Raw genomic sequence first — 26,543 nt, forward strand, 5'->3', positions numbered from 1 at the left:
GGCTGCAGAGCTTGGCTTAAGCTCCGAGTCCACTCTACATAATCGCCGGTTGTCGGGCGGAAAAAACATGTATGTTCCACGTTTTCTCTTGTGAATTAAGCCATTCGATCCGGGAACGCATATCTGTGTCATTTTAAGATGTATTTGGCTGTTCAAAAATAGCAGATATACAAGCTCGTAACGCGGCACCGAGAGTAGATCTGCTATTTTCGAAAAATGGTGAACATTTTTGCAAATCTTTGAATTATATATTTTTTAAAGTTAACATTTGTAACTCAAATCTTTGCTTCTGGGGGGTCCTTGGAACAAAATATTTTGAGATGGGGGTCCGTGGTCAAATACATATATATATATATACAATGGTTTATAAATCCTGACAGTATGTTGCTGTATCCAACTTTTTCATGCCAAGGACGCCCAAAATGACATGTATTTGGCTTCGGACCCCCATCTGAAAATATTTAGTTCCAGGGACCCCCAGAAGGAAATATCGGAGTTACAAATGTTCGCTTTAAAAAATTCAAAAGATTTGCACAAATTGTCACGATTTTTCAAAAATAGCAGATCTACAAGCTCATAGCGCGGCACCCTGTGCCACGATATGAGCTTGTATATCTGCTATTTTTGAATAGCCAAAGTATGAAATAATGGCTATAGCTAAAATCTAAAAATGACACAGATGCGTTCCCGGTCTTAATGGCTTAATGCCCTACTTCATTGTACGAGGGGGGTGTCACGCAAAAAAAGTCGCGAAAACGGCAGATCTACAAGCTCAAAACGTGCGATGCATTGTGAGCTTGTAGATTCGCTATTTTCCACTGGGGGCCCACTGCCCCCCCCCCCATTTCCTGCAAAGAAAACGTTTATTTTTGGGGGGACTTAGAAGGTTTTCCAATTCCCGACAGCGATGATATCAATGACGCCGTGCTGTCCCCGAGGCTTTCTCATTCACACCTGTTTGAGAGGCAGGAAGGAAGAAGCCTCTTTCAGCGAGGCCAGCATATAGCTCTCAAGGAACGGGGACATAATGTGACACACAGGGGCTTCCCAGGGCCAGATAACACTCCAGCACCACTCCTATAACCCATTCAATCCGGGAGCGCATGAACTGTGTCCTTTTTTATTTGGGCTATTAAAAAATAGCAGATATACAAGCTCATAGCGCGGCACCGAGTGCCGCACTATGAGCTTGTAGATCTGCTATTTTAGAAAAATCTTGATTTGTGCGAATCTTTCAATGCATATATTTTTTTGAAACAACATTTTTAACTCAAATCTTTGCTTCTGTGGGGGGGGGGGGGGGGGGGGCACTTTTTAGCACATAGCAATCTCAAAGTAGCATTTAGCAATTTAGCACACTAATTTTCCAATGTAAATTATATTTATTTTGATGGGGATCGGCAGCCAAGAACCCATAATGTTGGGGGTCCTTGACATGAAAAAGTTTGAGAACCACCGATATAACGACATGAGTTTTTAAGGATTTAGAAGACAGTTTTGCACACATTTTCATGATATAGCAGAAAAATAGCAGATATACAAGCTAATAGCTTGTATATCTTCATAGCTTGTATATCTTCATAGCTTGTATGAACTTTTTGAGTAACTACATTTATGAGTAGCCTAAGAAATCTAAAATGACAGAGATGCGTTCTCCGGGTTGAATGGGTTAATACGGTATGTAATGTTCAGGTTATACCCAGGGTTTGTGGAGAGCAAAGCCACATCATTACCCGTGGTATTTCACAGTGCAGTGTAAAAGGTTTTTGCTTCAGGCAAAATGTCCCCTAGCTTACCGGTGGGCCGAGGGGTCCAGGAGGTCCTAAAGTCGCTCCGCCGCTCTGAAAAGATACTGCCGTTATCATTATACGACTGAATACTGTATCTTCACAGTGTGAAGTGAAACAAGACACGACTCAGGCATGTATACCAGCATGCATAACGGTGTAAAGTAACTAAGTACATTTACTCAAGTAATTTAGTGCCATAGCTTGGGAGGACAAGGCCGCCCGTTCAGAGTATGGGAAATTATCCCCATTGGCTTTAAGGACAGCCAATGATCGAAAACATGTCGAGAATATGTCGAGAAATGACTAGTGCTGAGTGTCTTTGTAGACCCGCATTGCATGCTGGTAAAAAAAAAACTGTTATAATGCTGTATGTTCAGTTCATGTTTAGCAATTTCACTTCACACATGCATTTCAATTGAATAAAGGACGACTTCACTTCATATCTTCATATTAAAGGCCCTCACAAATGCTCCTGATAAAATTGTGTAATTTTTTCCTACTCAGTCTGTGTCTCATAGGAGGGCTGTGGACACTTCAGAAATCCGCCTACCAGTGACATCATCATTAATGTTTTTTTTTTGTTTGTATTAACACAAGAACAATAGCTTCCATTGTAGCATGCTAACTTTCCAGGAATAGAAAGCCTGCAGTTTCTATTAGCTTGGATTCCCCATCGATGATGTCACCGGTAGACGGGTTTCTGAACTGTCCACAGCCCAAAAAGTAGACAAAAATGGTGCCACATTATCATGAGCATTAGTGAGGACCAATTATATGAAGACAGGTTCAAAATGGGAGAAGTCGTGCTTTTAAGGAATACAATCTTTTTTCATGCATTCTACAACCAATCAACTGTAGTACATGACAGAGCGGTCATGTCATGGTAACAGCCCTTACCTGGAGCTTGTACAGACTGCTCATACCGTTGCCGTTGCCCTCTACATGGGGAACACCCTGCGGCACAGAAACAAACGGTAAGCAGGGGTGTCAGTGCTATTTTTTAAGAAGTGGGGCTCACAAGCTTGTAGATCTGCTATTTTTTGGCCCGCAGAATATGGATGCTGGGGTTCGAGTGGTTAATCAATAGGCTCTATGCACAGTCAGCAGCCATATTGGGAATGAATTGGGCCCCTTCCTTACTTACCTTCACAGGTGTTACCAATAATACTAATTAAGGCTCTGTTCCATTTAGTGTGGCACAGTGGTCGTCTTATTTTCAAGGACCCCCCATAACTCTGAGAGTGTACAAATGGAACCAAATGGACCCTCACGGGTCCATTTGGTTCCATTTGTACACTCTCAGAGTTACACGCCCACCATGAGGGGCCATTTGGGAACCAAAATGGAGTGTTTCTACTAGAGCCAACATGCACAACATCAGCACCCTGGCCAGAATGGAACAGAGCCTTCATTAGTATCATTGGTAACACCTGTGAAGGAAGTAAGAAGAGGCCCACTTTCTTTCCAATATGGCTGCTGTGCACAGAGCCTATTGACCAAAACCCTATTTTTAGAAGTGTGCTCCCCCCCTCCACTACACCCCTGACGGTAAGCCAAAGAGGCACCGGCGTGCACTGTGTGTGTGTGCACTCGCACTTTTAGAGAAAACTATAGGTCTGAGGCCGTTTTACACAGTTAAGCCCTTAAATGCTACATGAGAGAGATCGATGCAGCATAGCTGGTGATTACAGAGACAGCTGGGGGGGAGGGAGACAGGGAGGGAGAAAGAGAGAGAGAGAGAGGGAGGAAGAGAGAGAGAAAGAGAGAGAGAGAGAGGGAGAGAGAGAAAGAAAGTGAGAGAGGGAGGGAGAATGGGGGGAGGGGTGGCAAAGGAAAAATAAAAAGCAGTAAACGTAATCCTCAAACCTCTGAAAATATTTTTGTACTAAACGCATACAGTATGAAACACCTTTTGGGAGAAGACGGGAATAAAACATTAAAAACACATTTTCCTTCAGTATAAAGTGATATATTTGGAAACGAGCTGCTCTAGGAAAGAGGAGAGAAGTCAAGGTTCTCATTTAGAAGCGAGCGGATGCCCGTGCCCTTTTCAAGGCATCGCAGCAAATCCCGCGTCCTTCCCCAACCGCAGTTTATGGGACCTGGGTGTGGGAGGGCACGGTGGGTTCAAGGGGACGCCTGATGAATTATAGATTTGCCTTTAGAAGTGCTTACTCACTGGCCTTTTAAAGGGAGAAGGAACACCACACCACAGACTGCCATGCCTGCAGGTCTCAACAATCTCACCGTGCATCTGCACTGCTTTCCTCCGTCGGGTTTCTATGCCTCGCGCTACTCTCTAAACGCTGTGTGCAATGGCGTTCGTATCCCACGGGTACATGGCTTTAAAGAGAATCCAGAGGTGTAAAGTAACTAAGTATATTTACACAAGCACTATAACATAATATAACTTATTTATACTATAATTTGGGTATTTCCATTTCTTGATACTTTATACTTCTGCTACACTCGCAAATACAGTACATTCATTTGCGACTTTAGTTGGTAGTTACTTTGCAGATTTTGATGAATAATTAATCACATCATTGTATTTTTCTTTATTCAGAAAACAGTAGATGCGACGTGTTGTGAGCTTGTAGATAAGCTACTGTCCCTTCAAACACGGAATCGTCCCTTATTTGGAAACTAAAAGACACTGAACTGACATTGAACTGGGAAGGGACACAGTTTGTTCCTTATTTTTCGGGAATCAATCAATGACACACATCTTACAAGTTCAAACAGCTCATATACATATTATACTATACCTGTATTACTATAATATATGGTGTTAACCAAATCCACAACAAAACCTGGTTCAGACATTTTCAGATCCTGTAATGTTATGTTACATGACCTACTAAAACGCCTACAGCCGGGCATGTCTGAACCTCATATGGTGGAAAGTAACTAACTACATTTATGTACTCAAGTACGATTTTGAGGTTATTTTACTCTGGAGCATTTCTGTTTTTCAATAATGATACTTCTTTTCCACTACATCTCAGAGGCTAATATTGTACTTTGTACTCAACTACAATTATTTGAAAACTTTAATTACTAATTTCGATTGTTATTACAAAACATACATTAACCATTTAAGCTCTATTTCGGCTACAAACAAACGTTTGTAGTGTACTTAAAGTACATTTGAACCATTAAAGGTAGGGTAAGTGATATTTTTTGGTTAAAACAAAAAGTATTTTGTTAAAAGGTTAAAGCACTATATTCTGATAGTAATCATTGCTATAGAGTGTTTGTTCAGTAATAGGAGTCTCCCTGTCTCTCCAGCTCTTTAATAAACAGAAAATACATTTTCCGGTAGGTGTCAAAATCTCAGCCAATCAGGAGAAAGTACCCATTTTTAAGCTTCATTTTATAGTGTTCCAGTTCCAATTTTGCCTGCTCATTTCTTAGTGTCATCACTTGCAATTTCACTTGTTTAATGATTGAGTTAACTTGATTGAGTTCTCTACCCTGATTGGATAAAATTGGAAATGAAACTGAAACGAAAATGCATTTTCTGTTTTATAAAGAGCTGGAGAGACAAGGAGACTCCTTTTACGGAACAAACACTCTATAGCAATGAGTACTATCAGAATATAGAGCTATTTAACACTTATTTTAACCAAAGAAAATCACTTACCCTACCTTTAAGTAGCCTATATTTCAGGGGCACGGTGGCGCAGTCGGTAGCGCTATCGCCTCACAGCTAGAAGGGTTCAATTCCCGCCGGGGACACTGTGTGCGCTGGGGGCGTGTTCTCTCCTCCGTGTCATCAGCGCCCATACCCTAGGTGGGGTTGGCGAAAGGGCCTCTCTGTGTGGAGTTTGCATGTTCTCCCCGTGGCCCCTAGGGTAGGTACCCTCACACAAAAACATGCAGTAATCCTGGTCTCTATACTGCCTCCCCCTGATGGAGGGGAAAGGAACGATAACATGTTCCTTCCACGCGCTACGTCTAACCAGGGAAACTCCCCCCTGTCAGGTGATAAGAAGCTCCTCATGCGTTGAAGGAAGCATGAGCTCAGTTCGGGGCTCTCCCCAGGCTGGCAGAGGGAGAGTAGCGCCCAGGTTGCAAGCTTAGGCATTGGCACTGGGTGAAAAAATAGGGTTACAAAATCGTGGGATAAAAATTTAAGTTAAAAAATGCCAATAACTTTGTACTAACTCAAGTCAAATTCTCCATACAGGCCTTTTAATTGTAACAGGATTATCTTTATATATTGTGGTGTTGCTACTTTTACTTAAAGGAGTAGTTCACGGAATGTGTATTTGATAGAAAATAAGTAGGTTTTGGGGAGAACTTGTGTCCACCACTGCAGACATTCTCACATCCTGTGTAATGCAGCTAATCGGCTACTGTAATGAAACAAAGACTCCGCATTGTGACCTACTAAAAGCGTCGGTACCGCAGGGCACGTACGTGGGAGCCTCTATGGATCACGTACTGTACGGTACAACGTGCACCGCGCGACCCCTGACGGAGATCTAAGGATACGGTGAGTCATTATCACGGTGCAGCAGCTGGCAGTGCAGTGCAGTGCACGGCACGCCGGTATAGGAGAGCCTGAGGAGGAAGGTATAGGAACTTACAGGAGGTCCTGGAAGCCCCGGTCTGCCTGCTGGGCCCTCGCCTCCCTGCCACACACACACACACACACACGCACACGCACACACACACACACACACACACACACACACACACACACACACACACACGCACACACACACACACACACACACACACAATATTGAAGACCACATTCATCACAACCAGGGCTGCAACTGTCGAAGGTCTTCTAAGCAATTATTCTATCGATTCATTTTTCAATTCATCGAATAACCGAGAAGTATGCTTATAACTACAATATCACAGTTGTGTTAGTTACTGTTGTATTGTATGTAACGTCCATTAGTGACAATACAGTACTGATACTGTACTCTACCATACATATTGGTCAAAATAACATTTATATACGCCATATTGATAGTAAGCAATGGGCCACTGTTTTAATCTAAACCCAACCATATTATTGTCTATTGCGTGAAAATGGCTTCATGGCTAAAACACATACATCTATGTACAGTAATCAATACATTATCGTTATAGCAAGAAAACACGGTTTATAGATAATCCTTCATGACAGAACATCTTACTTTATCTCCTTTTGGTCCAAACTGACCCATCGGTCCAGGTCTACCCATAATTCCCTGCGAACAGGTGCAAGAATTCAAGCTACTGTAGTCAGATTGTGTTTTCAGCAAGTCATGTTGAAAACACACAGAAACATACAGAGAGTATACATTCTTATGTGAAATTATGAAATGGATAGTGTGTATTAATATAGAAAAATAATATTGCTTCGTCATACCACGAAGAGTGAACATACAGTAGCACATGTTGATTAGTTTCTAGATTTCTTTTCGTAAAAGAAATCTCTACTTTAGAGTTTTTCATATTTGAATTTTTTAGGAAAGGAAGACATTTTTGGAATGATTTGACTCATATTGACATGCCCAAATTAGGGACGCCAGGTTAAAGTGGCTAGCTTACCGGTGCACCAGTACGGCCAGTCATTCCAGGAAGTCCATGAACTCCACCGGTTCCCTGAAAAAGACAAGGTGGAGTGAAATTATTCATAGTGGTGGAAATTAACCACTATGACGGGGTGCCGTGATTTTCAGTAACCCCCCCCCCCCTAAAACATAAACATCAGGTATTATGGTTATACCAGGAGGAAGATTTTTTTCAAAAAAGTGTACAGAAAGTGTTAAAATTATTCCATTTCAAGGACCCCCAGTTTGATATGCAGTAGACCGCAGACCCGAAAGTATTGGCATCAAAATATTTAAAGTACCAAAAGTTAAAGTAGTTTGGAAATGTTTGAAAATGTGTATAAAATAGGCTAAAGTGGTTAATGTATGTTTTATAATATAATTATTTATATCTGCAAAGTAACTAGGAAGGGCGCGCTCCCACCACACTTTTATTTTACCTCTGGGGCAGAATCTGCCAATACTTTGTCAATGCAAATGCGTGGATTCCTGGTCTTGCGGATATTTCCCAAAAATCCACGCATTTGCATTGACAAAGCATTGGCAGATTCTGCCCCAGAGGTAAAATAAAGGTGCGGTGGGAGCGCGCCCTAACTAAAGTTTTCAAATAACTGTAGTGGAGTAAAAGTACAATATTTACCTCTGAGATGTAATGGAGTAAATAAATACTCCAGTAAAGTAAAAAAGACCTCAGAATTGTACTCAAGTAAATGTACCGTACTTAGTTACTTTACACCACTGGTGTGGTATGCGCTCTTCCCACGTGAGCCGCGAGAACGCCCCCACGCGACGACAGCTTTTGAAAAGACTGTGTCGAAAGACTTAACAGGGAATTACCAAGGTATTACGTGTAACTCTCTTTTAAAAAAAATCCACTTCTAAATGTCAGTTTGGGTGCGACTTCCCTGCAGCCCACGGTGAAATGAATAATGCATTCTTTTTTTTTTTTTTCTAAAAACGAGGGCACACTTTTCCAACTTACCTCCTCTCCTTTGTCACCTATAGGACCTGGGAAACCTCTTTCTCCTTTGACTCCCTGTATAGGAAAAGGGAAGCAAGCAGTACCAGTGAGGAGTTGTGTGTGGAAGCTCTAAAAAATAAAACTGAGATCTATAAATGCCAAATCTTATACAGCTGATGTCTTGGAATTGCTTAGCCCACTTCGCGCCGGTTATATAGCACTGTATCCATAGCAACAGCTGGTGCAAGCCGTCGCAGAGGAGAGAGTGTGCGTGGACGGTATATGGTGTGCGAGGCTTTTACAAGGTTTTTACATCGCGTTTACAGTAACATTAACCCATTAAGACCGGGAAACCACTTGTTTCCAACCATTATCTTATACTTTTGGCTATTCAAAAAATAACAGATCTACAAGCTCATAGCCCTATGAGCTTGTATATCTGCTATTTTTGAAAAGCCAAAGCATGAAATAATGGTTGAAGTGGTTACACAGATGCGTTGCCGGTTTTAATGGGTTAAACAGAATTAGAGCCTGACTGATAAACAGGTTTTTCGAGGCCAATGCCAACACCAATATTAGGCAGCAAAAAAATCCAATACTGATATATATATATGGGGCTGATATGTTTTATACATACGCACTTACAGGAATATAAATACATTCTTTGCGCTGATCCCTCAAATGTGGTTAACAAGAAGCTAAATAACAATAAACTTTATTGTCCAGGGCACCGAAACAGTTAACTTTACTGTAATGATAAATAACTATAAACACGCACGCACGCACGCACGCACGCACGCACGCACGCACGCACGCACACACACACAAATATTTTTCTGCATTATGTCCTGTAATGTTCTCTACCGATACATCTGTGATAGACCCGACCGATAAAAACAGTCGACTGATAAATCATCTCTAAACAGAATCTAAACAAAGGTTTAGATTCTGGCTAGACGATCATTTGACTAAATTGTTATATGTACTAACAGTTAATAACTCATGTATATGAAACATGTATGTGATATGCATATGAGTCAATAATGGCTGATGATCGTTATATAGGTCCTTGTCTTACCTTTGGCCCTTCCTTTCCAGGATTACCAACAGGACCTCTCACACCTGGATCACCCTGTTTAGGACACATATAAATACAGGATTGATTGATTCATTTTTTATTGAATACTTTATTAACATGATTATTAACAGTACAGGTAGTGCAGTAGAAGGTTATGCTAAAAGGACAACATAAAAAGCCCCGGGGGCTTGTTTCCATTGTGGTCCAATGTACTCAATTCATCAGTAATACATATAATACATACAATACAATACAAAATATATTGGAACTAGAAAAAGTGCTCCTCGGAGCACAGGTTTCCGCCAGGTCAGGTAGGTTATTGTGGCCTCCTGGTGGCGCTATAATAGGCCAACGTGAAAAGGGTGCCATTTCTTCTTAGGCCTTTCACGGCAATCGGACACTGCATTCATGATTTGAGGCATTTTGTTCCAAAAATGTGTTTCGCAAAAATCGGCCTCCTGGTGGCACTATACTAGGGCAATGTTAAAAGGGTGGCATTTGTTACTCAACATAGTGTGAATGTGCGTGCAAAGTTTGACCGCAATCTGGCGCTGCGTTCATGATTTGCAACATTTTGTTCAAAACAAGCCAGTACTGCAAACTTTAGATGTAAATGTTAGCCAATCAGGATGGAATATGAATGATCACATCACTACAGAGTTCATGTGTACCAATTTGCGTGAAATTTGGATAAAATCTGAAGGGCCAAAACAACATGCCTTTCGGCCTGGCGGAGACAATAAGTACCTTGTACCATACATTGACTCTGTATGTGACTCCCACTGTACAGTACCGTGACTCTGTCTGTGACTCGTCCTACGTACCTTGACTCCCTCCAAGCCTTCCACTCCTGCCACACCGAGGGCTCCCTTCTCCCCCTTCTGGCCGGGCAGACCTGGCACTCTGGTGGTGCAGACACTGCAGGCGTTCTGTCAAAGGCAAGGATAGGACGCATACATGGTCAAGTGTTCCTTTTAAAGCTGCAATGCGTAACATTCACGTCCCACGACCCAAACCTGGATCACACGCACCAGCACGTCAATTTTTTTATTTTTTTATTGCGGTACTGTATGGCGCTATATTTCCCTTTTAGTTTCCTGCAATACCGTTGTCAACCAGTAGGTGTCCTACCCGGCAACAGGATCTAAATGTCTCAATAAGTGTTGAGACATTTAGAGACCACCTCAAAACACAGCAGTTATAGGCTATGGCTAGTTCTATTGTTCTATTGTACTAAAATAAAAACAACAAAAACGGGAGCTTGCAGAAAAACACATTTCACCCACTGTTTTAAACCAGTAAACCTGTCATGTGACAATAAAGATGATTCTGTCTATGTTATATATTGTTATATTGTACATTGCAGTTAGTTATATTGTATTAACATACTCTACCCTGCAGATTGGTTAAAATAAACCAGTATAAATTTAACCAAAATGGACCCGTAAGGGTCTCTCTCTGAGTTACAAACGGATAAATGAACACTGAACGATTTTTGACTGTGGTGTGGTGTGACAGATCTAGAATTTTATCAAGCTACCGTGGCACACTGCCATTTTGTGTCCTTCATGGCGTCACGTCCCCTGAGTGGAGGACAATGGCCCGAGTGACACTTAAATGTTCTGTAAATGTCTGCGGAGCTGAAATAATTCCAAACCCTCTATGAGTGTCTCTCGTCTCGGTGAACTTTGTCAAACTCATTGACGGTGACATTTAGGGGACAATCGTAAATATCATTGCCCTCAAATCCAGTCCAGATACTGTCTGACACTTCGGCTCAGCGTAAAGTGGTGGTGAGACTCTAACTAGGGGGAGACAAGCCTATCGTCGCCGTCAGGGAACAAACCTCGTATCTTCGTTCTCCAACTTTTAACGTTTGTTTTTCCGTAAATGAATGCCCTACGAGAGTGTAATGCAATAGTAGTAAAAATACGCGTACTGTTGATCTGATAATTTCACTACTTTTGGAACAATTTGGGGAAAGTGGAAGTGGTTAAATGTGAGTGGGTCTTGTAAATGTTGAACCGATTAAGTATTAACCTGTTAAAACCGTGTCATTTTAGATTTTAATCACTTTAACCATATTTTATACTTTGGCTATTCAAAAATAGCAGATCTACAAGCTCTAGATCTGCTATTGAAAACATCTGCTATTGAAAAATATTGAAAAATTGTGAAAATGTGTGCAAATCTTTGAATATCTAAACATTTTTAAGCGCATTTCTTTACTCAAAGCTTCGCTTCTGGTGGGTCCCAAAATATTTCAAGATGGGGGTCCACAGCCAAATCCATATAATTTTGGCATAAACAAGTTTGAGAACCACTGACATAGAAACTTAAGTTTTTCAGAAAACTGTTAGGATTTAGAAGACATTTTTAGGATCGGCCTCAGGTCTTAATGGGTTAAAATATTGAACCAATTAAAAGTATTAACAAGAACTTTGTGACTAAATAACAACTGCATTGGATCTTAAAAAGTAACGTGTTTTGTACATACAAGGTTTCTACACAACAGCGACGACATGCTTCATGTACACGATTAAAACTATAAAAGGTATATAAAACTGGGAGACAATGCGGCTGTTAATCTACGCTTCCAAGCGTCCTGGAAGTCATAAAAATAAACATTACGGTACAGACGGACAACAGCCGCACATCTGTGTGAGAGTACATAAAGACTGCATAGGGCTGGTTGGAAGTATCAATTATTGCATTAACTATTTAGACAGCAGAATGCAGTGGAGCTGTGCGTGCAAAAGGGCAATAGTGGAGTTCTTGAAAATGACAAAAAAAAGTATTTTAAACCAATCTTTATGGTGGCATACATTAATAATATAACTAGAAGAGTACATCTGCCTTGGTCGTACAGAGAAATTTAGATCCTGTTGTCGGGTAGGACACCTGCTGATTGACAAAGTCAATTAAGTGTTGCAATTACCTCTCACCGTTGGGAGAGGGACAACCGACATAAAACATGAGGATTGTAGCTGTAATGTTCATTGCATATTTTCTTTTTTTTAAAGATTATTTACCCTTTATTCAGGAGAGTGTAGTGAAACAGGACACGGGGAGCGGGGAGACACGTGAGACCGGGAGCATTTGGCTTCACTATTCTTTGTACAGTAAGTATATGTGGGTTTTCAGATTGTTGTTGCCTGGGCGCTCCTCGTGTGAATAGATGTTTAACATGTTGCGTAGAAAAAAAAGCTCAACGCATTTAATCTATCGTTTGTCACAGACGGGCGAGCGCGTGCGCGAAACGAGCACGAACGCGACAGTTTCACGAGAGCACGCCCGCTTGTCCCTCTTGCCTGACAGTTTGCCCCGTGCCTCCCCCTATACCTGCCTGTTTGCCACTCTTTGAAAAGGAATTACTAGACGCGTCTGTCACTTCCCGTGTGAACGGCTCTTAAAAGTGCTTAGGTGGTTATGGAGAAATCTCTAATTTGGTAGAATTGCTCCACATCTTGCTGTCTTTGCATGAGACTGTCCCGTGGTGTGACACCACAGCGTTATGCCTCGCTAGCCATGAAAATAAAATTCGCAGCAAGTCGACTGTCGTTGTCTGATGGCGTGAAAATGGCCTCTCTCTGACGGTTATGCTTCAAGTCTTCCATTTTAACCCATTCAGTCCGGGAACGCGTCTCCGTCATTTTAGATTTATTTGGCTATTTTTTTTAAAATCGTGAAAATGTGTGCAAATATTTGAATATATATATATATTTAAAGGGATTTTTTTTTTACTCAAATCTTTGCTTCTGGGGGTCCCTATTACAAAATATTTTGAGATAAGGGTCCGCGGCCAAATACATATCATTTTGGGGGTCCTTGACATGAAAAAGTTTGAGAACCACTGATATAGAAACATACGTTTTTGCAAAAAACTGTTTGTAGAAGACATTTGTAGAATCCCCCAGAAGCAAAGATTTGAGTTACAAATGTTTGCTTTAAATATATATATATATTCAAAGATTTGCACACATTTTCACGATTTAAAAAAAAATAGCAGACCTACAAGCTCGTAGCGCGGCACCGAGTGCCGCGCTACGAGCTTGTAGATCTGCTATTTTTGAATAGCCCTAAGAGATCTTAAAATGACACCGATTCTTTCCCAGTCTAAATGTGTTAACAGATTTCCATCAAGAACCGGCGCGACGAGCAGAGGATCCTCCTGTGACCCCTCCGCATGTGACACCCACTCCATCAACCAAAACGAACTGACACAAGGCATCTGAGGCACTGAAACATGCACACTCTGATTCACTTGCTTCATACTGAGCCCTGGGTTGCTGCTGTGTTGCAGCCAGCAAGTCGAAAAGGGTCACACACAACATGTAATGTATTCCCGTTTCCAAAAGAGTTGCAGTTGGCAGTGGTGGTCAAGTACTCAACCGCAGTACTTGAGTCAAAGTATAGATATACTCCTGGCCAAACATTACTCCAAGTTATATTTTTTTCGGTTAAATTTGTACTTCATAGATACTTTTTTTCTCGCATTCCTAAGCCAATAATTTGATGACCGGCAGCGGTTCCGGTAGCAGACCAAAAGAGTCTCCTTTGTGTCTCCTACCGGAACCGCTGCCTACTGCTGGTCATCAAATTATTGGCTTAGGAATGCGACAAAAACTAAAAAAATATCCTTGAATTCAAGTCTCCATGGGGTGACTAATCGATAGAAAAAAAGTTTTTTTGGGGTGCTTTGAGTAATCTCTTGAAGTGCTTTGCGACACGTTGTGGGTTGATCGGCTATTTTCTATCTTAATTCATAACATATTTTTGTATATATGCCCGACTCCCGGGTCTTCCTGTCCAAAGACAATAGACGAAGACAAAGACAATATATGCTTCCATAAAAAGATACTCTAAATTGTTTTTGCTGAAGTACAGTTAGGCTACTCAAGTAAATTCACTTCTTTACTGCGTCCACCACTGGCAGTTGGCATAAAAAATTACAGGAAATAGGGAGCATGTGAGCGACAGTACTGCCGGCGGTGACAGTCAGCACCTCCTCTATGATATATATAGTGAGTGCTCTGACGGTACACAAGTTCAACAAAAGGGAACGGCGTAGCCACGGGCAACATGGTCTAAGCCCACTTCAATTGTTCAACACCTACAACAGGCCTGTCAGCTTTCAAGATGTTTCAGACTGATCATCATCTGACGTCTGTCTTCTCACATTAGGATCCGCTTTCATAAAAAAAAAAAACAACGCTAAATGTTTAACCTTAAGCTTTTTCTTACTCGGCTGCTTCTGCAGGAGGTTCTGTAAACAGTATGTTCCAGACAGGAAGCGGGTTCAGAGTGAATACCAGGTTTTCACGGTGATTGTTTTGAACTTAATTTGACTCATAATAAACCATTCGTTTACAGTACTGTATGTCATGACACATTTAGATTTTATCATTATCTAACTCCATTTTGCTTCGATTCAAATTCTATTATGCTCAAAGATGAAGGTATAGACCTTTAGTAATCCTGTGGGGAATTAAGTTTCAGCTTCACCCAACTGATGGCTGCTCAGAAGCGCTCGGGGACACTTTGACATGAACACTGGATGGGACTGTGAGGCAAAGCGGTGACGTTCTGATCACCAAAGGGCCTCTCTACCAACTAAAGCTACGACCTCCACAACTGATTAGTTGTAGTAAGTACTGCCTGGTGGTCAAAGGTAGGAGGTCATGGTCAAGGTAACGCACTGAAATCATCAGACGCAGCCATTGCTTACTAGGGCTCGAGGGAATTTCCACTAAGACTTAAGGATGAAGAAGTAGGCGGTAAAAGTCATAGCTAAATTCCTTTAATAATAGTTTGTCTGACTAGATAAATTGATATAATACTGGCACAGATACTGTGTGCCAGGCTTGGTGCTGCTGATACTGTAGTTGACACACTGAAATAACCTCAGGGTACTAACTGTTGTAGACTACAGTTGTTGGGTAGACATTGATGATTACAAGGCTACTGCTTTTTTTTTTACACGTAGGTCTCTATGGGACAAACTGTATGGCATGGTGATGCATGGAACTGTCCGAACCCCGCAGGCCGGGCAGGTTTACGGACGACCGGAGAGAGAGCGCTGCGACCGGGTAGGGTGGACGTGGGCCAGACAGGCCAGGGGTTCTCAAAGTGGGGTTCGGGAACCCCGAGGGGTCCTTGAGGGGGTTCCAGGGGGTCCCCAGCTAAACACGCTCTATGCACAGCAGGCATATTGGGAATGAATTGGGCCCCTTCCTTACTTCCTTCACAGGTGTTACCAATAATACTAATTAAGGCTCTGTTCCATTTAGTGTGGCACAGTGGTCTTATTTTCAAGGACCCCCATAACTCTGAGAGTGTACAAATGGAACCAAATGGACCCTCACGGGTCCATTTGGTTCCATTTGTACACTCTCAGAGTTATGGGGGTCTGTGGCCTATAATCATGCATACCAAACAGGGGGTCCTTGAAATTAAAATGTTTGAGAAAAGAGAGAGAGAGAGAGAGAGAGAGAGAGAGAGAGAGAGAGAGAGAGAGAGAGAGAGAGAGAGAGAGAGAGAGAGAGAGAGAGAGAGAGAGAGAGAGAGAGAGATGTGTTCCTTGTTAATGGCTGACTCACTCTGATTCAACTCTTGGCAGCATAGCGTCATCTCAGCAATTAATGGGGTCGGGCTAAAGTCGACCGTTTCTCTATTTAAACAGCTTTTCATGTGCTGTGGTGTAGGTTATACAATGTGCGTGTCTTGTTTCTCTATTTAAACAGCTTTCATGTGCTGTAGTGTAGGTTATAATACAATGTGTGTGTGTGTGTGTGTGTGTGTGTGTGTGTGTGTGTGTGTGTGTGTGTGTGTGTGTGTGTGTGTGTGTGTGTGTGTGTGTGTGTGTGTGTGTGTTTCCATGCCTCTCTCCACGGTGCTGAATAAGCACATTGCCAGGGGCCAGATAATCATATACTCTAGTGCAGGTCAGTAGGATGCACCATATCTCCATGACGATACATACACCTCCTCCACCACTTAGGTTCAAATGTACATCATTTTATTTCAATTTGTTTTACCTATACACCTACTGTATGTGCATCACTCACACAGTACACCTACACTAGGGCTATTCACAGTTATTGTCCAACATTCCTTTCAAAAAAGCTAAATTCAAATAGCCTGTTTTAGTACCTACTTTCCTGGCCTTTTGGGTCAAAACAATCCTGATGCGACAATAGATCTCTTTTTCTTCGACTTGACAGTTAATTATGGCACCTCAACAAGATGGACACTCTCATCCTCTTTCCATTTACAAAGTTTACTGCGTTAACACTTTGGCATCTGAGAGGAAGGGTGACTATTGTGATTGATAAACTAGGATTACGATTGAAGAACAAAAAAAAATCTACTTTTCACAAGGGTATGGCAGCCGGTCTTGGATGCAGTGGACCCCTCTAGACTGAGCTTCAATGTACCTTATTGAACAGTGTTATGTAAAAATGGGGAAAAGTCTCTGGTAACCTGGAATATGCAATCATGTCAAACCGGTGGTGTACTTGTGTCTGTCTATTTTATGGTATTTTGTTTCTTTTCTTGTTGTCTGATGTAATGTCTGTGTATTGTGGTGCCTGCTATTTTCAATGTATCAGAACCTCAATAAAGAAACATATTAAAATATATATATATATTCAACTTAATGCAACTTAATGCCCTATTTTATTGCACAAAAGTGTTGCGCAAAAGTAGTCAAAATAGCCAATCTACAAGCTCAACACGTGAGCTTGTAGATCTGCTATTGTTTTTTAAACCTTTAAAAGTGCAAATGTTTAACTCCGTCTGCGGGTTTTCATAACTATCTAACCAATGAAAAGTATTAACAAATGCTTGTGACTAAATATCAACTACATTGGATCCACCGGAACATACTGTAGGTTCTTTTTTTTCTCTATTTCCTGAAAAGTAACGTTTTTGGACATTCCAGGTATCCACCCGACAGCAATGCTATTATACTGTACACATGTACTGTACACAGACTCATCCCCTCGGTGTAGCACTAAGCCACTAGGACAGTCCATTATTGTGAACCTGTATAGTCATCAGGCTCCACAGCAAGCTTGGCCCTTATGGGAGCTTAAGACCTGTAAGGCCTGTCTGTTCTGTTCTGTTCTGTTCTGTTCTGTTCTCTGGGATTACTGACTCCTGCTTTGACTCTGGCACTGTCTGTTCTTTTAGATTACAGAGTATTGTACTTAAGGGCGCACTCCCACCGCACTTTTATTTTACCTCTGGGGCAGAATCTGTCAATGCTTTGTCAATGCAAATGCGTGGATTCCTGGTCTGGCGGATTTTTTCCAAGAATCCACGCATTTGCATTGACAAAGCATTGGCAGATTCCGCTCCGGAGGTAAAATAAAAGTGCGGTGGGAGCGCGCCCTAAAGGAGGAGTTCACCCAAAAAATGACTTATTTTCTATCAATTGCACACCCCATGAAGCCTTGAATTCATGGATTTATTTTTGTTTTTGTGGCATTCCTAAGCCAATAATTTGATGACCGGCATCAAATTATTGATCGTCACCCAGACCAAAGAGAGTAGCAGCAGACCTCTCTGTTCGTTTTGTATACCATGTGAAAAACCGTGACTTTCCCTATTCTGGCCGAAAATGACCGCGGGAAAAAAATGAGAACCGGAAACGGAATCTGCGTCATGAAACCGGAACCCAGTGACTCTGAAGGAGTCAGGAAGTGAAAGTGATCATGAAAAATAAACAGAATAGCGCGACCACAGTCAAAAGTAAAAACTCGGGATTTCTCGTTCTGGCAGCGAGGGTACTAGGGGTATCTCGGGGCGTGCATGGCACTGAGAGAGTTAAGGATCGTTGACACTGTACTACCCCGTATGTTCTATCTCAAGCTCACTGGTTGATAGGCTGTATACAGTATATTCTTTGGGGATAGATGTCTGTTTTCATTTATATTTATTGACACAGTGTTCATGATGTTAACAAACTCATTCATTCAGACGCTCAGTGCAGATGTCTAGCGTTAAATCTAAGTCTATTTCATTTTCATGTTTATTCTTATCTCTCTACTCTTGTACCTCTCCCGTGTTTCATTCTCACCACTGTTGCTGCTGTGAGACGCCTGCATTTCCCCGTGGAGCTCAATGAAGGTTTATCTTATTTTATACGCTGTTTAGGACTGCTTGTTTGAATACAATACGATATTATATTTGGAGCCTATATTTCCTTTGAGTATTTCCAGGACCCGGATAGAGCATCATCTGATCATTGCTCAATCTTTAAACTTTTTGCATTCAATATGCACGATAAATTGGTGTGAAAGGTCTTCCCACTTCCTATCAGCGCGTAACAAGGTATGACGGCTTGGAAAACAATCTATAGCAAATAAGCTATTGAAGGGACCGTGACTAATACGTTGTGGGAGTTCTTGAGGAAAGTTACATTATTCTCGAAACACAATTTTCCCACTCTCCCTGTCATCCTAATAGAGCCACTCAATGGCATACATACATAACACTGTGTCTACATCCTTTATAAAGGAATCACATTTTAACAGTGCTGGACAGAACCAAAGTAGTACTGTACTTAAAGTAAAAAGAAAAGAAAAAAAATTGGATACTACTAGGCTACATTATGGATTAACCACTTTCAATGTGTCATGATGCAACGCATTGTGAGCTTGTAGATCATTCTTTCCCCATTTGAATACAGATATGCATCGATATTAACTCATTCACTGCCATATGACGACTTTGACGACTTTTTTCCAAAGGCCCAAACTGCCAAGGACGACTAAAACTTTTTTTCCCCGTTTTTCTCACACAGAACCCAAGATATCGTGATCCGATTTGCTGCTCAATTCACTTCTTGGTAAACGTATTACTTAAAAATCCTGTATCTCGGCTCCTGTGTCCTTTTTTTTACTATGTATTTTTGGCCGAGACATGCTATTGTCAAAGGCGATGAAAGCGAACGGGAGGTCGCGATGATTTTTTTTTTTTTCTCGTGGAAGCACAGTGAAACCTGCTATGATTAGCAACCATCAGGGGATCCATCATACTGGAGATAAATACTCTGTGACTACTCGAAAAATCGCTGGCAGTGGGCAAACGCGGCCAGTGAATGAGTTAAAAAGAAAACATACTTTGTAATTTGTCCTTTTGAATACTATGCAAGTACTCCAGTACTTTAAATGAAGTACAACATTTGACAGAGTAAACTCTGGCGTTGAGTACTTTGTCCACCCACAGCATCTGTATACTGTATATTTTACATTCATGTTCTCATTGACATAAACCACAGTATGATGATGAAGGACATACCTTGAGGAAAGTACCCATGTCTCCAATAATTGGCAAGGCAACCTGTCAAAGAGAGAAGAGAGGTTCCATTAAACATTATATTGTTTCGGCCTTGGGTCTTAATGGGTTAAAAACATTGATGTCACACGGTACCTGCACAAAGATTTGAACAGTGCTGCCAGTTGGTCATAAAAAGCAGCCACTTCCTGGTTGGTGATGTGACAGGTGAACCTGCTAGCCTTCAAACTCTACCAGCAATTATATTGGAGCATTTGGTGCTAAAGCCCAAGTGACCGTTGTGTATGTTGAGAGAAGCTTCAGCGGTGCTGACAGCACCACCGCTCTGCAGGTACATATTGAACTGGACAAGCTTACAGTACTTACTGGTTCACCTGGAGGTCCAGGAAGTCCGGGACTACCGCCTCTACCTGGAGGACCCTTTGAAAAGAGACATGTGGGGTGACACAGTTAAACAAACTAATTGATTTAATCAATTATTAAAACATGTATAATTGATAATCGATAATTTAATACGATAATCGATTAATAATCAATTCCTATTTTTGGTCATGTCATTACAGGCAAAAAGTTTACACATATTTGAACATTTTGAAAATAGCTGATTAACAAGCACATCGCTATGCGACACGTTGAGCTTGTAGATCAGCTACTTTCACTATTTTTCACAAAATCGCTGTGTGATGAAGTATAAAATGGTTTATCGCATTTTTTTCGTGACGCGTTGTTTTTTCGTGACGCCTTGTAGATCTGCTATTTTTAAATAGCCAAAGTTTAAATAGGGCTGAAGTGGTTAATGCATGTTTTTTTGTAATTAATTAAAATCCTATTGCAAAATAATTGTAGTGGAGTAAAAAGTACAATATTTGCCTCTGAGATGTAGTGTAGTAGAAGTAAAAGTATTGAAAATTCAAAAGTACCTCAAAATTGTACTTAATAAGTACAGTACTTGAGTAAATGTACTTAGTCACTTTCCACCACTGGTAGGAAGCCAAGCTTCCTTGGAGCTGGCAGCTCTCCCATGTACAGAGGTTGGTGTGTGTGCTTCTCCTGCTAACACCGCTGGGGAGAAGGGGGGGGGGGGGGTCATAATAGCACTCACCTCTCTTCCTGGCGGTCCAGTAGGGCCAGATAAACCAGTTGTTCCACGAGGGCCCTGGAAACATGAACACACATCGTTATGATCAGGTAGCACTCGTGCACATGCATCCAGAGTTGGAGGTGCTGGTATGGGCGAGAGAAGACCTACAGAGATTGAGACGCTGAAACTTGGATATAACTACTTCTCTTGACTAGGAAGGGGTCTATCTCGCTTTTTTATTAACGCATTCAATCCGGGAACTCTTCTTTGGCCATTAAAAAATAGCAGATCTACAAACTCATAGCGGGGCACTGAGTGCCGTGCTATGAGCTTGTACATCTGTAGCCTCGGAAACCCATGCCTTTTTTTTGTTTCAAAAGAAAAAAAGCCTGGGAGAACCTTGCAGGAACGCTGGTCTTAGGACCTTGTTATCTCCTAACCGATCAGAGTGCTCCAAACCCAGGCGCTGGAATCCAGCGCCTGGGTTTGGCTCCGCCCTTCAAGACCATCGATTGGGCTCGTTCTTTCAGTCTAGTACATCTGCAATTTTAAATATTTTTTGCAAATTTGTGAATATATATTTTAAAGCAAACAATTGTAACTCAAATCTTTGCTTCTGGGGGTCCCTGAAACAAAATATTTTACAAATGTTCCCTTTAATCATTATCTTATACTTAGGCTATTGAAAAATAGCAGATCTACAAGCTCATAGCGCGGCACCGAGTGCCGCGCTATGAGCTTGTACAGTAGATCTGTTTTTTTTATCATGAAAATGTGTGGAAATCTTTGAATATATATTTTTTAAAGCAAACATTTTTAACTCAACTCTTTGCTTCTGGGGATTCTACAAATGTCTTCTAAATCCCAACAGTCTAAAAAAAAAAACTATAATCAGTGGTTCTAGGACCCCCAAAATGATATGTATTTGGACCCCATATCAAAATATGTTGTTCCAGGGACCCCCCAGAAGCAAAGATTTGAGATAAAAATGTTAGCTTTAAAAATATATATATATTCAAAGCTTTGCAATATAGCCAAAGCATAAAATAATGGTTAAAGTGGTTACACAGTTCCCGGTTTGAATACACGCGTAGTGTGGGTGATGGCTGATTTAAGCAGTCACACCTGACTCTGAGCTTTGGGTGTGAAGACGACACACCATTGATAAAAAAAAAAGGATTCACACAGGATAAATCAGCCAACAACACATGTATGTGTTTGTTTTCACTCTGTATTCCCCCCGTGGTTACGGTGCGGTTACAACTGAGGCATGGCAAGCAGCCTTATGTTGTGAGGAAATATTTTGAACAAGAACTTTGGCTGCCGTCTGTCCTACCCCTGAGCGTGTCACACTAACACTATTAGCACTCTATTCAACTATACCTAGACTTTAGCATTCTTCTTCGCAATAACACCGGGCAATCCCAGTATTATATTGTCACTGTCGTGCACAAACCTTGTATCTCCATATTTCATGTTTTTTTTCATACATTAATGCCATACTTTGTCGTACAAGAGTGTCGTGCAAACGTTGAAAAACTAGCAGAGGTAAAAGCTTGTACATTTGCTAGCTTCGCTATTGTTAAAAGGATCCCTTATAGCCAAATAGGCCTTAACACATTATAATTGCCCTCTATAACTAAAATTAGAAAATGAAAACCCCTTAAATATTGTATTTATTTCAGAAACGGTTCATCTTTTACTCAAGAGGGGGCAATGCCCGTCGCAAGTTGATGATGTCATTTGTCCATGTGTGATCTAGCCCTATGGAATTTATGGAATGCATGTGCAAAAAAAAACATTTAAAATATTGATTTGATACTCATATTAACCTTAGGAAGTGTTTTTTATTTTCACATGCATTCCATAAATTCCATAGGGCTTGGGCAAATTACACATGGGCAAATTACATCATCAACTTGAGTGAAAGATGAGATATTTCTAAAATAAATACAATATTTAAGGTGTTTTTAATTAAAATGTTTAGTTAGAGGACAATTATAATGTATTAAGGCATATTTGGCTTATTAGCCAGGGAATGTTTAAAAAATTGTAAATGCAAGTGAAAGTGTCTGTGAGTTCTTATAAATATTCAACAATTGGAGAGTATTAGCAAGAGCTTGTGACTAAAATAACTACATTCAATCCATTGGAACTATGGTTCTTCCCATTTCGTTAAAAGTATACGGTTTTGGATATAGTGTACATGGTTTCCATCCTACAGCAACGATATGAATGCTGATGTAATTGCAAGAACACTGTCGACAACGTCAGTTGTTCTACACCTGAGTGAATGAACTTTTTTTGTTGTTGTGTGAATCAGCAGATTGAGACGTATTGTTTCCCCCCACATACCTCGATTCCTGGCTTCCCTGCAGGTCCCAGGAGGCCCTGAGAAAACATCACACAAACATTGTTAAAACCATCCGCCCTCCAGCACCCTGCATCCAATAAAGGAACTGTGTTAAGACACCTTCTGCTATATTGATTCTCTGTTTTACAACACCTGTGTGTTTCAAACGGCGACGCAAAACGACACTCAAAAACCTTTCGAGCCTCAATCCAGCAGAAAATCTCAAAAGGCAAAATGCTACAAATATCACGGTACAACAGGAGGGCGGAATAACAGTGTTTCCCAAACAATGGGTCCCGACCCATTTTTGGGTCATGCAACCTTTTTTATGGGTTGCGAGTAAATATAACTTTTTTGTTTGTATACTATATATTTAAAACATATAGAAATATATATATATATATATATATGATCTATATGTAGATTTCCGCAAAACATTAAACATTAAAAAAAAATTCAAAGAACAAAAACAAACCTCCATACATTTTTTTAAACGTTTATGAAATAGTGAAAATAGCAGAGCTTGTAGATCGGCTATTTTCCACTATTTTTCAAATGGGATTGAGTTGGGTCTGCCATGTTTAAAAAGGTTTTAATACTTAAAGGTAAAGTTTGGGTCCTATAGGGAGACAACAAAATGATCTTTTGGGGTCTTGAGCCGAACCAGTTTAGAATGCAGAGTGGTCCACACACAGTGTTGTTGTACTCACAGGGGGGCCGACGATGCTGTCCCCTGGTTCCCCCTTCTCACCGTGGTCTCCTGGCAGTCCTGGGACCCCCCTCTCTCCCTGACGCCATGACAAGAGGCACCAGAGGGTTTTTTTAACCATACAGACAGTAGAATTCAGTTCAACAGAGCTACTAGTACTGCATAGCAGTGGTTCTCAAACTTTTTCCTGTCAAGGACCCCCCAAAATGTAATGTAATTTGGCCACCGTCCCACATCTCTAAATATTTAGTTCCAGGGACCCCCAGAAGCAAATATTTGAGTTACAAATATATATCAAAAATATATATTCAAAGATTTGCACACATTTTCACGATTCTCCAAAAATAGCAGATCTACAAGCTCGTAGCGCGGCACTCGGTGCCGCGCTACGAGCTTGTATATCTGCTATTTTTGAATAGCCAAAGTATAAAAGGTTGAAGTGGTTATAATTATTGTGATGCTATATTAACACATTTTACTGGGGACCCCCTGGGAGCCCCCCAAGGACCCCTGGGGGTCCCCGGGACCCCATTTTGAGAACCAATGCTGTATAGTACATTGTACATTAAAGCTACAATCCATAACATTTCTATTCATTGTCATCCAGCACTGTCGGTCTCCTTCTTCCAGACAACCAGTGTCTCAATGGAAGAAAAAGGGAGACCAGCTCCAATCACTGCAGCTGTGTTAGTTATACTGAATTTACATACTCAACCATACAGATTGGTTCAAATTATGTTTTACACATTAAAATAAGTCCAGGATTGGAGCTTTAAGGATTTACTTTCATTTCATTTTTTTTTATGTGAATCGAGAGCATTACCATTTAGTATGGAGCACAAACAGAACATGCAATGAGAAAACAATAAAACGATAGCACACGGCATGTTTAAAGTACAACAAATCTTACTTAAACAAAGGAAAATCATCGTTCAAAAAGGCAGCTAATTTACAAATAAGGTTTACATCTAAATGTAACAAAAACATGTATTGGCCATTGCCCCCCCTGTATCCCTGCTAATGCCCCAATATTGCAACTCTTATGGTAAAACGACGTTTCAATCATTCCCATCCAAAAGACATAATGTCAAATAAAGCACCCACACATTAACCCATTAAGACTGGGAACGCATCTGTGTCATTTTAAGATTTCTTTGGCTATTAAAAAAATAGTTCATTGGCTATTAAAAAATAGCTCATAGTGCGGGACTCGGTAGATCAGCTATTTTTAGAAAAATCGTGGACAATTTGTGCAAATATTTGTTGTTATATATAACATTTTTAACTCCAATCTGTGCTTCTTGGGGTCCATGGAACAACGTATTTTGAGATGGGGGTCCTTTGACATGGAAATATGGATAAGTTGTTGATATAACTGATATACAGTAGCAACATACTGTTAGGATTTAGAAACATTTTTAGATATTTATTTGACCCGCATCTCAAAATGTAATTGTTCCAGGCACCCCCAGAGGCAAAGTTTTGAGTAACAAAAGTTTGCTTAAAAAATATATATATATTCAAAGATTTGCACAAATTTTCAAGATTTTTCAAAACATAGCAGATCTACAAGCTCATAGCCACGCTATGGGCTTGTATATCTGCTATTTTTAAATAGCCAAAGTAATCTAAAAATGACACACTAATCACATTCTAATCCAATCAAAGAGTCCATTTTGCTAATAATGTGTCAATGTGTGAGCCATACTGAGGTGAACTGAAATGTCTACGCCAGCCAATCCCACACGTTGTAGCCTGGCGTACATGAAAGCCATATCAGCGGGGGTGATTTTTGCTGTAGAGCTTTCAGACACAATTACTGTATGTTATGTTCCTGTGCCAGACGCCTTCACTGCACAGACTACTCTGTTTAAATGCCCCGCTGGTCGCACACAAAGCTACGCGCAGATGATTGAACCTCCGTAGCTCCCATAAATATATACGTGTGTGTGTGTGTGTGTGTGTGTGTGTGTGTGTGTGTGTGTGTGTGTGTGTGTGTGTGTGTGTGTGTGTGTGTGTGTGTGTGTGTGTGTGTGTGTGTGTGTGTGTATGTGTGACTGTGTGTGTGTGTGTACACTTGTATGCTATACTTTTGAGGGACAAAAGTATAGAAGAATTTCAGAAATAGACATTGCGAGGACAAATCTCCTTGTTCACACAAGATGAATTGTTGTTTTTATAATTGTTTGTTGTTGTTTTAACAAGTTAGGATTAGACATTTAGAGGTTAGAGTTAGGGGTGCGTGAGAGAGCGAGAGAGAGAGAGAGAGAGGGGGGGGGGGGGGGGGGGTAGCGAACGTGCACAGAGTATGAGCTGGTAGATCTGAAATGTTTTGGAAAAATCAACATCTGTGCAAATCTTTGAATATATCTTTTTAAAAGCGAACATTCGTAACTCAAATCTTTGCGTCTGGGCCCTGGAACAACATATTTTACAAATGTTCGCTTTAAAAAATATACATTCAAAGATTTGCACAAACTTTTTCACGATTTTTCAAAAATAGCAGATCTACAAGCTCGTAGCGCGGCACCAGCTTGTACTGTATATCTGCTATTTTTGAATAGCCCCAAAGAAATCTTAAAATGACACTTTGAAATGAAAACACGTTTTCAGATTGCACCTCAGCCAAGTGACTTAGTTTGCGATTTTTGATTGCTCCAAAAGCAATGATAATGGCAAAAACCTTTCATGCACAACTCAGCTGTTTCGTT

At 40.8% G+C, this 26,543-nt stretch overlaps 1 protein-coding gene across 3 annotated transcripts in view; it reads right to left on the reverse strand.

Moving 5' to 3' along the window:
- The window catches only part of LOC311059097 (uncharacterized protein), a 248,307-nt gene that overhangs the window by 33,399 nt on the left and 188,365 nt on the right, over positions 1-26,543 (reverse strand). For all 3 annotated transcript variants that reach the window (XM_084076729.1, XM_084076728.1, XM_084076730.1), the window contains 13 exons: positions 23,834-23,911; positions 23,126-23,161; positions 20,792-20,845; positions 20,056-20,109; positions 19,693-19,734; positions 10,212-10,316; positions 9,388-9,441; positions 8,331-8,384; positions 7,347-7,400; positions 6,950-7,003; positions 6,386-6,430; positions 2,688-2,744; positions 1,797-1,841 (listed from right to left, as the gene is read on the reverse strand). In XM_084076729.1, the coding sequence (XP_083932855.1) occupies positions 1,797-1,841; positions 2,688-2,744; positions 6,386-6,430; positions 6,950-7,003; positions 7,347-7,400; positions 8,331-8,384; positions 9,388-9,441; positions 10,212-10,316; positions 19,693-19,734; positions 20,056-20,109; positions 20,792-20,845; positions 23,126-23,161; positions 23,834-23,911 (732 nt within the window). The remainder of the gene's footprint in view (positions 1-1,796; positions 1,842-2,687; positions 2,745-6,385; positions 6,431-6,949; positions 7,004-7,346; positions 7,401-8,330; positions 8,385-9,387; positions 9,442-10,211; positions 10,317-19,692; positions 19,735-20,055; positions 20,110-20,791; positions 20,846-23,125; positions 23,162-23,833; positions 23,912-26,543) is intronic.

The sequence above is a fragment of the Gymnoscopelus microlampas genome (assembly GCF_963454915.1).
Source record: "Gymnoscopelus microlampas genome assembly, chromosome: 13".
NCBI lineage: Eukaryota > Metazoa > Chordata > Actinopteri > Myctophiformes > Myctophidae > Gymnoscopelus > Gymnoscopelus microlampas.